This window comes from Ipomoea nil, unplaced genomic scaffold (assembly GCF_001879475.1).
Source record: "Ipomoea nil cultivar Tokyo-kokei standard unplaced genomic scaffold, Asagao_1.1 scaffold1317, whole genome shotgun sequence".
Lineage (NCBI taxonomy): Eukaryota > Viridiplantae > Streptophyta > Magnoliopsida > Solanales > Convolvulaceae > Ipomoea > Ipomoea nil.
Genome location: NW_017617745.1, coordinates 5,905,611 through 5,918,619, shown reverse-complemented (window position 1 = coordinate 5,918,619; position 13,009 = coordinate 5,905,611). Strand labels below are relative to the sequence as shown.

The 13,009-nt window shown below is 36.0% G+C and overlaps 1 protein-coding gene across 2 annotated transcripts; it reads left to right on the top strand.

Annotated features, from left to right (window-relative positions):
- Window positions 1-379: 379 nt before the first annotated feature.
- On the top strand, window positions 380-12,078 carry LOC109185329 (oxysterol-binding protein-related protein 1C-like). Of its 2 annotated transcripts, none has more exons than XM_019335302.1 (10): window positions 380-1,260; window positions 2,265-2,621; window positions 5,922-6,021; window positions 6,336-6,781; window positions 7,983-8,138; window positions 9,207-9,374; window positions 9,457-9,597; window positions 9,913-10,140; window positions 10,951-11,064; window positions 11,619-12,078. In XM_019335302.1, the coding sequence occupies exons 1-10, from the start codon at window positions 667-669 to the stop codon at window positions 11,784-11,786; spliced, it is 2,472 nt and encodes an 823-aa protein (XP_019190847.1). In that variant the 5' UTR covers window positions 380-666; the 3' UTR covers window positions 11,787-12,078. The 2 variants fall into 2 exon arrangements, with proteins under 2 accessions (XP_019190847.1, XP_019190846.1); XM_019335301.1 differs by having other exon boundaries at window positions 6,333-6,781.
- Window positions 12,079-13,009: the final 931 nt, after the last annotated feature.

The following is a 13,009-nucleotide window of genomic DNA, read 5'->3' as shown; positions in this document are numbered from 1 at the left end:
ATTTCCTAAAAAATAATTATTTTTTAAAAAACATTTTCATACTTTCCAAACTGATCATTAACTTAAAATGAGCACAACATTCCAAGTTGACTGAAATATGGAGAGGGATCCCTCATTGCCTTGTGCTCTGACAAGGAGGCCTCCAGAATGTTAAAAAATTAATTAAAAAAAAAAACAAATACCGAGTTTATCACAGTATAAATTGTATTCCACCATTGTTTTCTCGACACGTAAATTTAACTGTTTTCTACCAGTGTTTTGTCGAAACGTGTCGAAGCAGTGATCACCCACCCGTCACTCTCTCATCTCACGTCCGCCGGCCTGGCTTCCAAGTCACTCCTCATTTCAACCGCCCCATATTTAAACTCTCATACCTTTTCGGTTCTACCCAAACGTTCCCCTAAATATCCGGGTCTTTCCTTCCCGTGCTCGTTTTCTCCTTTTCCTCCGCCACGTCACCATACATCGCTGGAAATTTCTTTTCCAGTTTTGATCTCCGGCACCAGTTTGTTGACGCCTCGCTTCATCTATATCTGTTCGTATATTGTACTTTGATTTCCCAAAGAAAGGAATATGAAAACGCGGAGTATAATTCCACGAGAATGAGAATATTCTCGCCGGAGCATAAAGTTTCCGTCGAATATTTGATTTTTGTTATGCTACGCTATGCATCCGTTCTGCTGCGTTTCCACCGTTAACAGTAACCACCGTGATTCCTCGCTGTTGTCCATGTCTCCGCCGCCCCTGCCGCCTCCGGCGTCGTCCGCTGCCTCCAGATCCTCCGATTCGTGGACAGTCTCCAGCAGTCAAAATCACTATCATCACAACAATTCCAGTTCTAATACTCGGAATTTGACCGAGTCGTCGTCGTCGGCTTCGGGGAAGGTGTTGTCCATGTCGCGGCCGCCGTCGATGAGGGAGGCGACGCAGCTGACGTTCGGCGGAGTGGATAGCCAGCAACACCAGAGAGAGCAGCAAGTGAAGATCAACGAGATAGTCGGTAATGGCATTTCGGGAGTTCTGTACAAGTGGGTGAACTACGGCAAGGGATGGAGGCCGAGGTGGTTTGTATTGCAGGACGGAGTTTTGTCTTACTATAAGATCCACGGGCCTGATAAGATCGTCGTCAGTTTCGAAACCGAGAAAGGTTCGAAGGTCATCGGCGAGGAGTCGCTGCGTAGAATATCCCGTCCCCATAAGCATAGCAATTCTAATACCTCACAGCCACGCCGAAAGCCTCTCGGCGAAGTTCATCTCAAGGTTCAACTACTTCTGCGTTCTTTGTCATTGATTGCGTTTTGATGCAAACTGTTTTATTCATAAGTGTGAATCTGCCTTTCTAATTCTATTTGGAATTCTTCTATTTATGGAGATTTTTAGCTGATAAGAAATAGCACTGTTCTTTTGATCATTTTGCATTATTTTTGTGTTAGTTTATTTAATATGATTTTAGTAGCATAAGTACACAGATCAGCTTATTTGGTGATATAGAACAAGAGTAGCAGATGCTTGAACTTGAATTTAACAAGGTTCAAAGATGTGGCAATGAAAATGTTCCCAATCTGATTACTTCCCAATAGGCAAAAGCACAATGGGAAGTTATTAAATAATAGTAGAGTCTAAAAACTCAATAATCACATTCCTTATGACTGTATACCAGTAACTAGGCTTCCTTGTGCATTCATAGTCTTTTGGTTCGAAGAATCTAGTAAAGTAATGTTCTTTCCATTGTATTCTAGAATAGTGGCATGCTTGCATAATTCAATGGTGGATCTGCTTCATTTACTCCATCATTTGGCCAAACTTAATGGAGCTTATGTGGAGCTTATATGGAGTAATCTTAAGTGACTACTTGATGCAATTCTTTATAATGGTTTCCAGCTTGTTGCAGTTGACTTGTATATGGACTTTGATGCAACTCTTCATGGAAACATTTCTATTTTGGATTATAGCTTTTAAGCAATGAAGATATATTAAGTAATTGTGCTGCTGAGAATTGGAATCAAGAAATAGAATCAGTGAATTAGTTTGTAGTATTGTTTGCATACAAACTCAACTTGATATCAATTGGTCGTGGCTTCTTTCTCTTGCAATACATGTAATGTGCTTTTCATCTCTATCTGGCGAGAACACATTCTAGTATTTTGTTTTGGTTTTTTTTTTTTTTTTTTTTTTTTTCCATAGTGCCATTTTAATTTTACCTAATGCACATAGTATGAAATTTATACAATTAGCTGTTTTACAATCTAAGTAGTTTCTTATAGGTTTCATCAATCCGTGAGAGCAGATCAGATGACAAAAGGTTTTCAATTTTCACGGGAACAAAGAGGCTGCACTTGAGGGCTGAGACCAGAGAAGATAGAATTGCTTGGATAGAAGCACTGCAAACTGTAAAGGATATGTTCCCCAGACTTTCCAACAGTGAGTTAATGGCTCCTTTGGATAACATTTCTGTTTCAACAGAGAAGTTACGAAAGCGCCTGATGGAAGAGCAGGTAAATGAGGCTGCCATCCAGGACAGTGAGCAGATTATGAGGGATGAGTTTGCATCTCTGCAGAATCAATTGTTTCTGCTAAAACAGAAGCATTGGCTCCTCATTGACACACTTCGCCATTTAGAGGTACCAATTATGATTACTAGTACATAACAATTTGCTATAAATTCAAAATTCTCGCGTTTCTTCTGCAATGAATTGTCTGTGTCCTTGTTGTGAATTGCTGTAAATCCTGTAATTATTTTATTCATTTGCCTATTCTTTCATATAATCTGGACTTTGAATTTTTGAACTTTTTTGTACCAATTGATACAACTTTTTAAAATGATTGAAATTTGAAATGAATAGATGTTAGTGACGGTATCTGATAAGCTTAATTTCTAATGGCTTCAAACACATTGCTATCTGCTCAAGTAAGTGCCATCTTATATTGATGTTTGATCTTGGCTAACAGAATTGAGGTCCTTGAACACTGTTGTAAAAGTCGACCTAGGCGCTAGGTGCCCCTAGGCCGAGGCGAATTACCCCCTAGGCGGCCGGCCGACTAGGCGCCCAACTTGGCCGACTCAACCAAGTTTGCAGCGAACTTGGCCGAGTTAACTCGGCCGAGTAAGCCTTGCTAATATATATATATATGTGTGTGTGTATATATATTGACATACACCCACACACGTGCACTGTTCTATTTTTCAGTCAGCCGCCTAGGCGCTCCTCTACTGCCTGACTAGCGCCTAACACCTACTGCATCCATGTCCTTGAACTAGAACAAATGCATGATACAAGTTACGTTCCTATTTGTGTTAGATTTGCTTTCTTGGTGTAAAAAAATTGCTCTGAACTATTTCGAATCCAGGATTTAAAAAAAAAAAATGTTTCAGTTCAGTGTATTTGAAAGATTTAGCTCAATATGCCAGGCTCTGGTATTATTCAGGGTCTAAGGAAGATATACATAGATTCACTTATTTCAGAGAAGGTTTTTACTCTTATTATTGATTGGGTGTGAATGTAATATTCATTGCAGGCTTCTAAGGGAAAGGCTTCCTTCTACCAATTATGTATGGCTTAATAATGTTGAAACATGGAATGTAATATTATAAAGATAATGTCAGATATGCCATCCTAGAGATTAAACTGCCAAACTTTTTCAGGAAAATACTAGCAAAAGTTGTTTGTTTTATGCTTTTATTCAAATATTTGTTCTGTGTTTGTTTGTTGCAAGTGTTCTCCACAAAATTCATTGACAAGGCTTATTTATTTATTTTCATGCCAAATCCTACATATAAGATGTAGAAAAATCTGGTGTGGTTCTATGTAGCTAATGTTAGAATTTAGAAATGTCAAGTCTACAGTTTGTGGTTGCATAGTATGATTTGTTTAGATCTTACTGCAAAGTGCCAAAGTATTGGTGAAATTTTCATCAATGTTTATGCTGAAACTGCTATGGTACATGGATTCATTATAACTGTTTCTAAATAACTTTCTTGAATAGGCTTATTTTATTTCCTTCAAACTCAATCACATCCTTTTCAAGTAGTCTATTTCAAGCCAGTTTTATTCCCGGTCAACCCCTGAATTCAATGAACTAGACAGGAAATTAGTGGAAGGCTAGACTTGTTGCTCAACCATCGACAACTTGAGCTTAAACCATAAAAACAGTACCGGTCCATCCTCTTTAAGTATTTAATGCATGCAATGTCTACATTCCTTGCATGGTCGATGACCATCCCCTTTTCAAGATGTTGGTAATTTAACCCTACTCTTTAGTTAACTATAACATTCCTATACAAAATAGTCTGTCATTGTTCAATAACTATGACACTTTTAAATGAATCTCCAACTCCCTTCATCCCCTGTGTACATGTTTTTCATTGGAAGAATGAATATCACAAATTCTTTGCACATTTCCTTAAATCATACACGGTGATACTGTAAAATTTTTGTTTATACTATGATCTTTATTGTTTATTGCCCATGAATAATATTTGGTGTTGGTTTGGTCTTACTTACAGAATGGGTTCATATTTAGTTACTTGAATAATAGATGCACATTTTATTTACTTGGGAGTTATCTGACTAGATGTTAATGCTGTTTGTGGTCAGTGTATATGGTATTAGTTGGAACTGCAAACTCTTACCAGCTTGGAATTACTATAATTGATGAAACTGCTTTGAGAATGGAAATAGTGTTTCCTTGAGGCTGATCATAAATGTTCTGGAGGATCATACTAAATTATTAGGTCAATGAAGAAATGAACTGCTTCTGCTCACTAAAGGATAAGCAAAATTTTCCTTAATATTGCAGTATTAGTAACAATAAACTTGCAATTGCTGGTAACCATTCTAGGATGAACCTTGACTAGGGAAACTAACATGGTTTTTATGCTTAAGCTTCTATTGTAAGTTCATTTCTGTTTACTTGGGATATCAATCGGGCTAGCCCTATTGGGTTGTCGGGCTTATCATTTTTTTTAGGTATGGTTTAAAATTCTTGACCCTAACCCTAAAACTTCGGGTTGTTGGGCTTATCGGGTGGGCTCAACTAAAACTTTTGACATTTTCAAATTAAAATTCTAAACTTTCAATTTTAATAAATTAGCGGATTTACACTAATAAATATAAACTTATACATCATTCAATCAATATAAACCTCCATTTCTAAATTCCAACTAAAAATAATTAATGTATTTATACTATAATGTAATAATTACACAAAGTTTTGTATTTTTCATTAAAATATTTTATTTTGTAATATATTTATTAATTTATTTATTAATATCTTATTTACAAATTTAATTAAAAAATACTAAATATAAGCTTACATATAAACTCCATGTAAGTTTTGTTCAACATCATTTGTGAAACAAAGAATAGCCTCAAGTGGCTTGGGCTATCGAGCCAGCTGCTTGGGCCATCGGGCTTATTGGGCTGTTTTTTTATGTGCTAAATATTTTTGGCCCTAATCCTAAAACATTTCGGTCTTTGGGCTAGCCCATTGGTTTCGGACTAAGATTGACATCCCTATTGTTTACTAGAGACTCTTAGCATATTAGGTTGTTCACCTAAAACTGAGCTCTTTAGAAAATAATCCAATTTTCTAGTTTCTTTCCCAATACTTGACCTGCATTATGTCCTTTCCCATTTTCCAAAATGAACTATTGATTTATATTTTTTTTTAATAAATGGATATGATTCCTAAGGAACTTGGATACCATTTTGGCTTCTTGAGTGGCCTGCTCCTATGTAGTGATTCTTAATTTAATTTTATCTTGTATTGTACTTTGAGTAACCCCTTTGTTATGAACTAATGTCTTTGTACTTTGTTGTGTTAGTTCTTTATATAGCTTTTCCCATCTGCAGAATGCATTTGTTTATTGTGCTTTATTTTTCTAAAGTTGTTAATGTAGTATTTTATGTTATGCTGTGTAGACAGAAAAAGTTGATTTGGAGAATACAGTGGTTGATGAGAGCCAAAGGCAAATCAATGGGGCTGGACCATCTGTTAGATTGAGGCAGGACAAATACAGTGGTATGCCTGAATCAGCTATGTTTGTGTACTTGTTTTTCCTTTCTTATTTAAATAAGCCAAGTTATTGTTGATTCATCTCTACCTTTGTTAACAAATTTTAAGGATTCATACATCTTCCGTACTTCAAAATTATCTGATAAATTTTAAAGTTGATCTGTATGTTCGGCTTGGTCTCATGGACCTATTAGAATTGGGTGATATTTCAGTTATATTTTATTGGCACTGCAAAAATATTTGGAAAATTTTCTCCTGTTTGTACTTAATACCAAATTCTATCTTTATACTTTGATATCTTTGGATGCTTTCTTCAGAAGCTAGTGTGAGCGACTCAGAAGATGACAATGAAAGGGTTGATGCTGCAGAGGAAGACACAGATGAAGAAGAGAACACCTTCTTTGATACCAGGGATTTTCTGTCATCAAGTTCTTTTAAAAGCAATGGTTCTGATTGTCGGACATCCTCATTTTCTTCAGAAGATGACGATCTATATGCTTTTGCATCAGATGAGAGTGTTGACCCTATTATTAGGTCTGCTTCAACTAAGTTTCCTTATATCAAGCGTCGGAAGAAATTGCCAGATCCTGTTGAGAAAGAGAAAGGAGTGAGTCTATGGTCAATGATTAAAGACAATATTGGGAAAGACTTGACAAAAGTTTGCCTGCCTGTCTACTTCAACGAACCTCTTTCTTCGCTGCAAAAGAGTTTTGAAGACTTGGAATATTCATATCTTTTGGATCGTGCTTATGAATGGGGCAAAAGAGTAAGGAAATGAGATTCCGCTTCTTTTTGAATACTCGTTACTTTAAAAACTCATCTGATCTATATGTTCAACTCATTTATAATCGAATGTTTGTGCCATTTTGCTACCAACTTGAGATGATTTAAGTGAACTGTTCCTAGTTGGCTGCTTTTTGTGAGGATGCTTATTCAAAGGAATTAAATAGATGTTCATGGTTTTATGAAATTAATATACTATTTGACTTATTGAGGTTTTTGGTTAGCTATGTATAATGTAGAATATGAGGAAAACATATTAATCCTTATTGGGAGTGAAAAGGGGATTTACATTAGAAGAATGAGAACAAGATCTTCTGGTGAATTTCAATTTGTTATTCAGTCAAGTTCCTTTGGCACTAAATAATATCAAATAATTATTAAAATATAATGCATGATCATGTTTCTTCTTGAAGTATATAAATTTATGTTATTTATACAAGATTAAAAACAGAGAAAGTTGGTGCAATTTTAAGATTAAAGCTAGTAATGTATATTATCAAAGTTCCAGTGAAAAGCCATAAATGCTTACTTTGTGCTTGATCCAAAAATAAGGTTATGTCAATTGTGGGAAGCACTCTATAATTAAAAGCTTAACATAGACTGATCAATTGTTATCCTCTCTTTTATGTAGCATTTTGTACCAACCAGTTCAAAGTGAAAATTGATTTCAAACATGATTAAATTTCCCCTTAATTCCTGTCTGTAAAGTGGCTCAAGAAAATAGAAGTGTGCATCAGTTTGTGTCTCATATTGGCAATTACTTGATACAGTTGTCAAGGTTGAGGGGCATACTGAGCCAGTATTCTTTTGGTCTTGTCCTTGAGGAAATTTCTTCGACCCTAAATTTCTTAGGAGTGTCTGTTTCCTAACTAGTAAGTGTGATTACACTTTCTATTTCTTTGCACATCCACTGGAGTACTCCAAAGGTTCCAACCCTGCTTGTTGCCCCTTAATATGCAATATGCTATGATTTTAAATTTTACTTTGGGTGTCAAAATAAAGCATTAACATTTAACATGCTTGTCATTGTATCCCAAATTGGGAATACCTTTGTGATTATCTAGTATTCATGTTTTTTCACTTGATATGGCTTATTTATTTATTAACATCATAAGATCCTGCATTGGCACAACTTGTGCGCTTGACTTTTTCAGTGCCTAATCATTTGTTGTGTTTTCTGGTAGGGTAACAGCCTCCTGAGGATTCTGAACGTAGCAGCATTTGCTGTATCTGCATATGCCTCTACAGAAGGGAGAATTTGCAAGCCATTCAATCCATTATTAGGGGAAACTTATGAGGCTGACTATCCAGATAAAGGTGTCCGATTTTTCTCAGAGAAGGTGACTTTATTGCTTAAACTAATGCTGTTTATGCCTTCGATTTATACATTTGGATGATTCATCTTAGTATTCATTCTTCTGTTCTTAAATCATGATATAGTTGCAGACTTGCAGGTAATAGATGACCATTAATCATAATTTTTATAGAAAAGTAAGATTTTTATTGATAAGGAGAGAACTTGCATTCTAGAGAACACCTTCAATTAACTGGTTATAACTCATTTTAATTGGTGTTTAAAATCACAGAGTGACTATACATGCTTAAAAAGTTTCCCAAAAATTTTCTACCATTTTATCTCACTCCAATCAAGTTCCATGTGATTCTAGTTCAACCACTTGTTCATTTCTGTCGTCTCCAAGTTAGTGTGTTAGACCAGTTTTCAAATGTTGGTATTTTGGTGTTGATTTCAAGTTGGGAGGACCCCACCTTTGCATGCTTCTTGGGTGGAATTTGACTTGTCACAATATCCACCAATATTGTGTCTCTTTCATTTTTATCATATTATTACCTTATTATCATAATCATTAACCTTACGGTTGCAACTTCTTTGTCCATCTGTTGATGGGCTTACCTTTGAATTACATTGGATCATTCATTGAACTGAATTTTGTTCAATCATTCAGCTGATTCTGTTTTTATCTAATTTGTATGCACAGCTTGAATTTGTTGTCCATGTATTTTCATTGCCATCATAAAATGCCATTTTAAGTATGTTAATATTTATAAGATATTAGAGGTCAGAGATGTTTGTTTTCTTTATTTTATTGTATTATTATTACTTTTGTATTATTTTTAGAGAAAAAAGCTCAATAGTCATTACCATGAGGTTGTTAGGAAATGCCTCAATATGGGAATAATAAATTGCAATAGAACTTCCCTTACTCTCAGGTGCACTTAATTTTAGCAATGATTCTTAGATGGGCAATAACCTGCAACTTTATTCCCATGCATTTATGATGTCCTTGTCACAGGTCTAGAGATGAAGGTGTTGTTTCCTTTTCCTTATTAGTTATACACTTATACATTGAATATGCTTCTCACTAAGCAATGGTTCTGTTTTGGTTCAGGTAAGCCATCACCCTATGATTATAGCATGCCATTGTGAGGGTACAGGGTGGAAGTTTTGGGGTGATAGCAATTTGAAAAGCAAATTTTGGGGTCGCTCAATCCAGCTGGATCCTGTTGGTGTTTTAACTCTAGAATTTGATGATGGAGAAGTTTTCCAGTGGAGCAAGGTAATTTAGATGGTTGATTGAGTCTTCCAATCTTTGTCATATTCACATTTTTAACTTCTGAACAACCCTGCTAATGCTACAGGTAACAACATCCATATATAATTTAATTCTAGGAAAACTATATTGTGATCACTATGGGACGATGCGTATCCAAGGGAATCGCAACTACTCATGTAAATTGAAATTTAAGGAGCAGTCTATTATAGATCGGAATCCCCATCAGGTGCCTCTCACACACTCTCTCTCCCTCTCTCGTTCTCACTCAAACTCAACAGTTCAGGTTCATGGTGTTTACTATTTATGCAATCTTCTAGAATGATGTGTAAGATCAGCTGACCATCCATTTATTATTTTAGTTTTGCTGATAATGAAATAGAGATTGAAAGATTACTGTGGCTTATTGACTTTTCAAGTTGAATGCTTAAATTAGTTTTACTCGTCTACTGTAGTTAAGGGAAATATGCAGGAAATGCTAGGGTGAAGGGAGGTGGCTTATTGGGTTTTCAAGTTGAATGCTTAAAGTAGTTTTACTCTGCAGGTACAGGGAATTGTCCAAGATAAGAGTGGGAAGACAGTAGCTACTTTATTTGGGAAATGGGATGAGAGCATGTTCTATGTGAATGGAGATTGCACCAGAGGAAATTCATTTGACTCTCTTTCAGAAGCTCATTTGCTTTGGAAAAGGAGCAAGCCTCCTAAAGACCCAACTAGATATAATTTGACACGATTTGCCATTACTTTGAATGAGCTCACCCCTGGTCTGAAGGTGTGTATTCATCTTTTGGTAACCTTATCTGTCTTCCATTGGAATCCTTTGGTGGTAATGCCGCCCATCCAATCTCTGTGATGTTGATGTTCAGATTTATCTGCTTTGCTGAATCCTTTCGTTTTGCTCAGATACAACTAGCAGCATAGAAGGTTTATTTTGAGTTTCATAGACTTCACACAGCGTATATGCTATAGTTAATTCCTTCTATTAAGCTATTGTAAACTCATGCATAAATGTAGTCCTGCATATTGTGCTTATCCAGATTATATGTTTAAGTGTCCCTGAGGGTCATTTAAAACTAATTTTGACCATTTGTTGTGGCATACTAAATTTTGAAGTTTCTGAAATTTTTGATTATTCAGGCAAGTAATCCTTTCTATGTGTTTTCTTGTAATTTGTGTTTTCAAAATTTCTTATAATCCTTTCTATGGAAAACAGTCGCAAGTAACAATCTGCTTGGGAGGAGTGAGTTATAGTGTAACATATTATATTGTATTTTATTGTTGACGGCTTTAGTTAATATTTTTATGCTTTGTTTCAAACAAATACAACCAAAGATCTTTAGAACTGTTCTGTGTATAATTGGAAACTCTGAAAGAAAAAGATGAAGTAGTAGAACAAGTATTCGGCCCTAATAGACTCTATCCTCTCTGCAATGTACAATTTGAAACCACAACATGAATTATACTTGTATCTAAAACCTCGGGAGTGCTTAAGGCATAACCTTGATAGTGGTTTCCCATGTTGTCCTTTCCACTTTCTTGATCTATAATTTAAGTGATTGACTTCAGCTTGGGTCATTGACAGGAAAAGTTGCCACCAACAGATTCTCGGCTAAGGCCTGACCAGAGGTGCTTGGAAAATGGAGAGTATGAAAAGGCAAACTCAGAAAAACTGCGACTGGAGCAGCGGCAACGGCAGGTATAATTTGAACTTATCAATGGATTAGAGCATACATAGTTGAGGATCCCTGTTGCGAGATGTTAATTTTACTATCAGATATGCTCTTCCTTAGTTCCTTTCACCTTGACAATTTTATGCCTTGAGATCTAGATATTTGTTTCTTCCACAAAAGTATACTTGGTAAAAAAAAGAAGCAGCACTAAATACTTTTATTTAATGTACTCTGAACAATTAATTAAATTCTATAGCTTCATCCTTGCCCACAAATAAAAAGTGCTCTCTTTCATTTACCATTTATATCAACATAGGAAATGAGGTATTGTTGGGGAAATCAACCTACAAGAACCATTGAATTTATTATAGAGGACAGTTGTATTTTTAAGGAACATACCATAACACAAAGGATAGTATTATGGGGCAAAGGGGGAGAGTACTATGTTATGCTATAAGAGTAATTGAATAGTTGGTCCAGATTTCTGCTTTATGCTTCTATGTGGTGGATAATCTGTCTTGCAAGTAGAATACTGCATCTGTTATATATCATAAAAATATACTGTATTTGTGGAATGCAGGCTCGTAGAATGCAAGAACGAGGTTGGAGGCCACAATGGTTTACTAAGGAGAAAGGTAGTGATGTGTATCGGTACATAGGTGGTTATTGGGAAGCAAGGGAGCAAAGGAAGTGGGATTCATGTCCGGATATTTTTGGTCAAATCCCATCTGACCAGATGCTGGACTGAGTAAGGTTGAACCTATCCATTTTTTGTTTTCTTATTTTTCTTCACACCATTTTTACTGAATTTCCCTATTATCCTATTTATCGGGAGAAACAGTATGGGTAAATTACAGGGATTAAAGTGTTAACATAATAAAGGGGCATTCTTTCACTTTGTCTATTATTCTTTCACTTGTGCACAACATTTATGGCCCTCAAATTAGTGGGCAATACCAAAACTATGGAACTTTGTTTAAGTGTGTTGCCAAAATTTGTATACCAGCATAATCACTGCAATATAGAATTTTTCTCTTGTATTTTTGCTAGCTACCACACAAATTACTAAATTGATCTTGACTTGCCCAGTTAGATTTGTCAACTCCTGTAAGTGTTTAAATTGTATGATGAAATTAGTATACAAATTCTATTACAGTGATGTTTAGAATAATAATAATAATAATAATAATAATAATAATAATAATAGTAGTATATCATTTGAGCGTAGTTATTATTATATAATAAATATGAACAAATTGCACTTTTGATCCTGTGACTATTGGGGTGTTGGTAATTTGAGTACTTGACTTTCAAATCTCTCAATTTAGTCATTTAACTATGCAATTGTTAGATGATTTGGTTTTGTCGGCCAAATCGCGGGTCAATTTTCATCGGAAAATTTTAAATCATTTTTAATTAATTAATTAGAGAGGCAAAGTAGTCATTTCAAGATTGCTTGTCCATGATTCCCACCGGTTTTCTCCTCTAGCTAAGGCCCATGGTTCTCTCGTCGTCAGCTTCGCCATGGGAATGGGATTCTGATTCAGACCACTTTTTTGATCTACACTTTCCCGTCTTCTCTCAGTCTCAGCGTCTCCACCAGAGTGGGCAACGAGCTGGGGGCGTAGGAGTCGGAATGGCATTGTCACGGTGGGTGGTGACCGCGGAGGTGGAGGTGATAGTATCGACTACGTTTTGTCCCTCGGCGTGTCACTTGACTACATAATCTTTGCCAACCCCTGGAAGCTGGAAGCCGATGTTGTCCACGCCGCCAATATCGACGTGAACCTCAGCACGTTCGATTCGGAGAACGAGGTCGAGAAAATTAAGAGGTTTCATCCTAAGTGCAGCACGTTCGATTCGGAGAACGAGGTCGAGAAAATTAAGAGGTTTAACCCTAAGTGCAATTTGCTCCTTTGAATCAAGCTGATCCACGATGACAATGCAATTTAGGATGCCCAGCGACTGGGT

Excerpts from the sequence above, each read along its gene's own strand:
- LOC109185329 (XM_019335301.1), top strand. The coding sequence starts at position 667 with ATGCATCCGTTCTGCTGCGTTTCCACCGTTAACAGTAACCACCGTGAT. Across the intron at positions 2,622-5,921 it reads ACACACTTCGCCATTTAGAG|ACAGAAAAAGTTGATTTGGA; the intron begins GTACCAATTATG and ends TATGCTGTGTAG. Across the intron at positions 6,022-6,332 it reads GAGGCAGGACAAATACAGTG|AAGCTAGTGTGAGCGACTCA; the intron begins GTATGCCTGAAT and ends TGCTTTCTTCAG.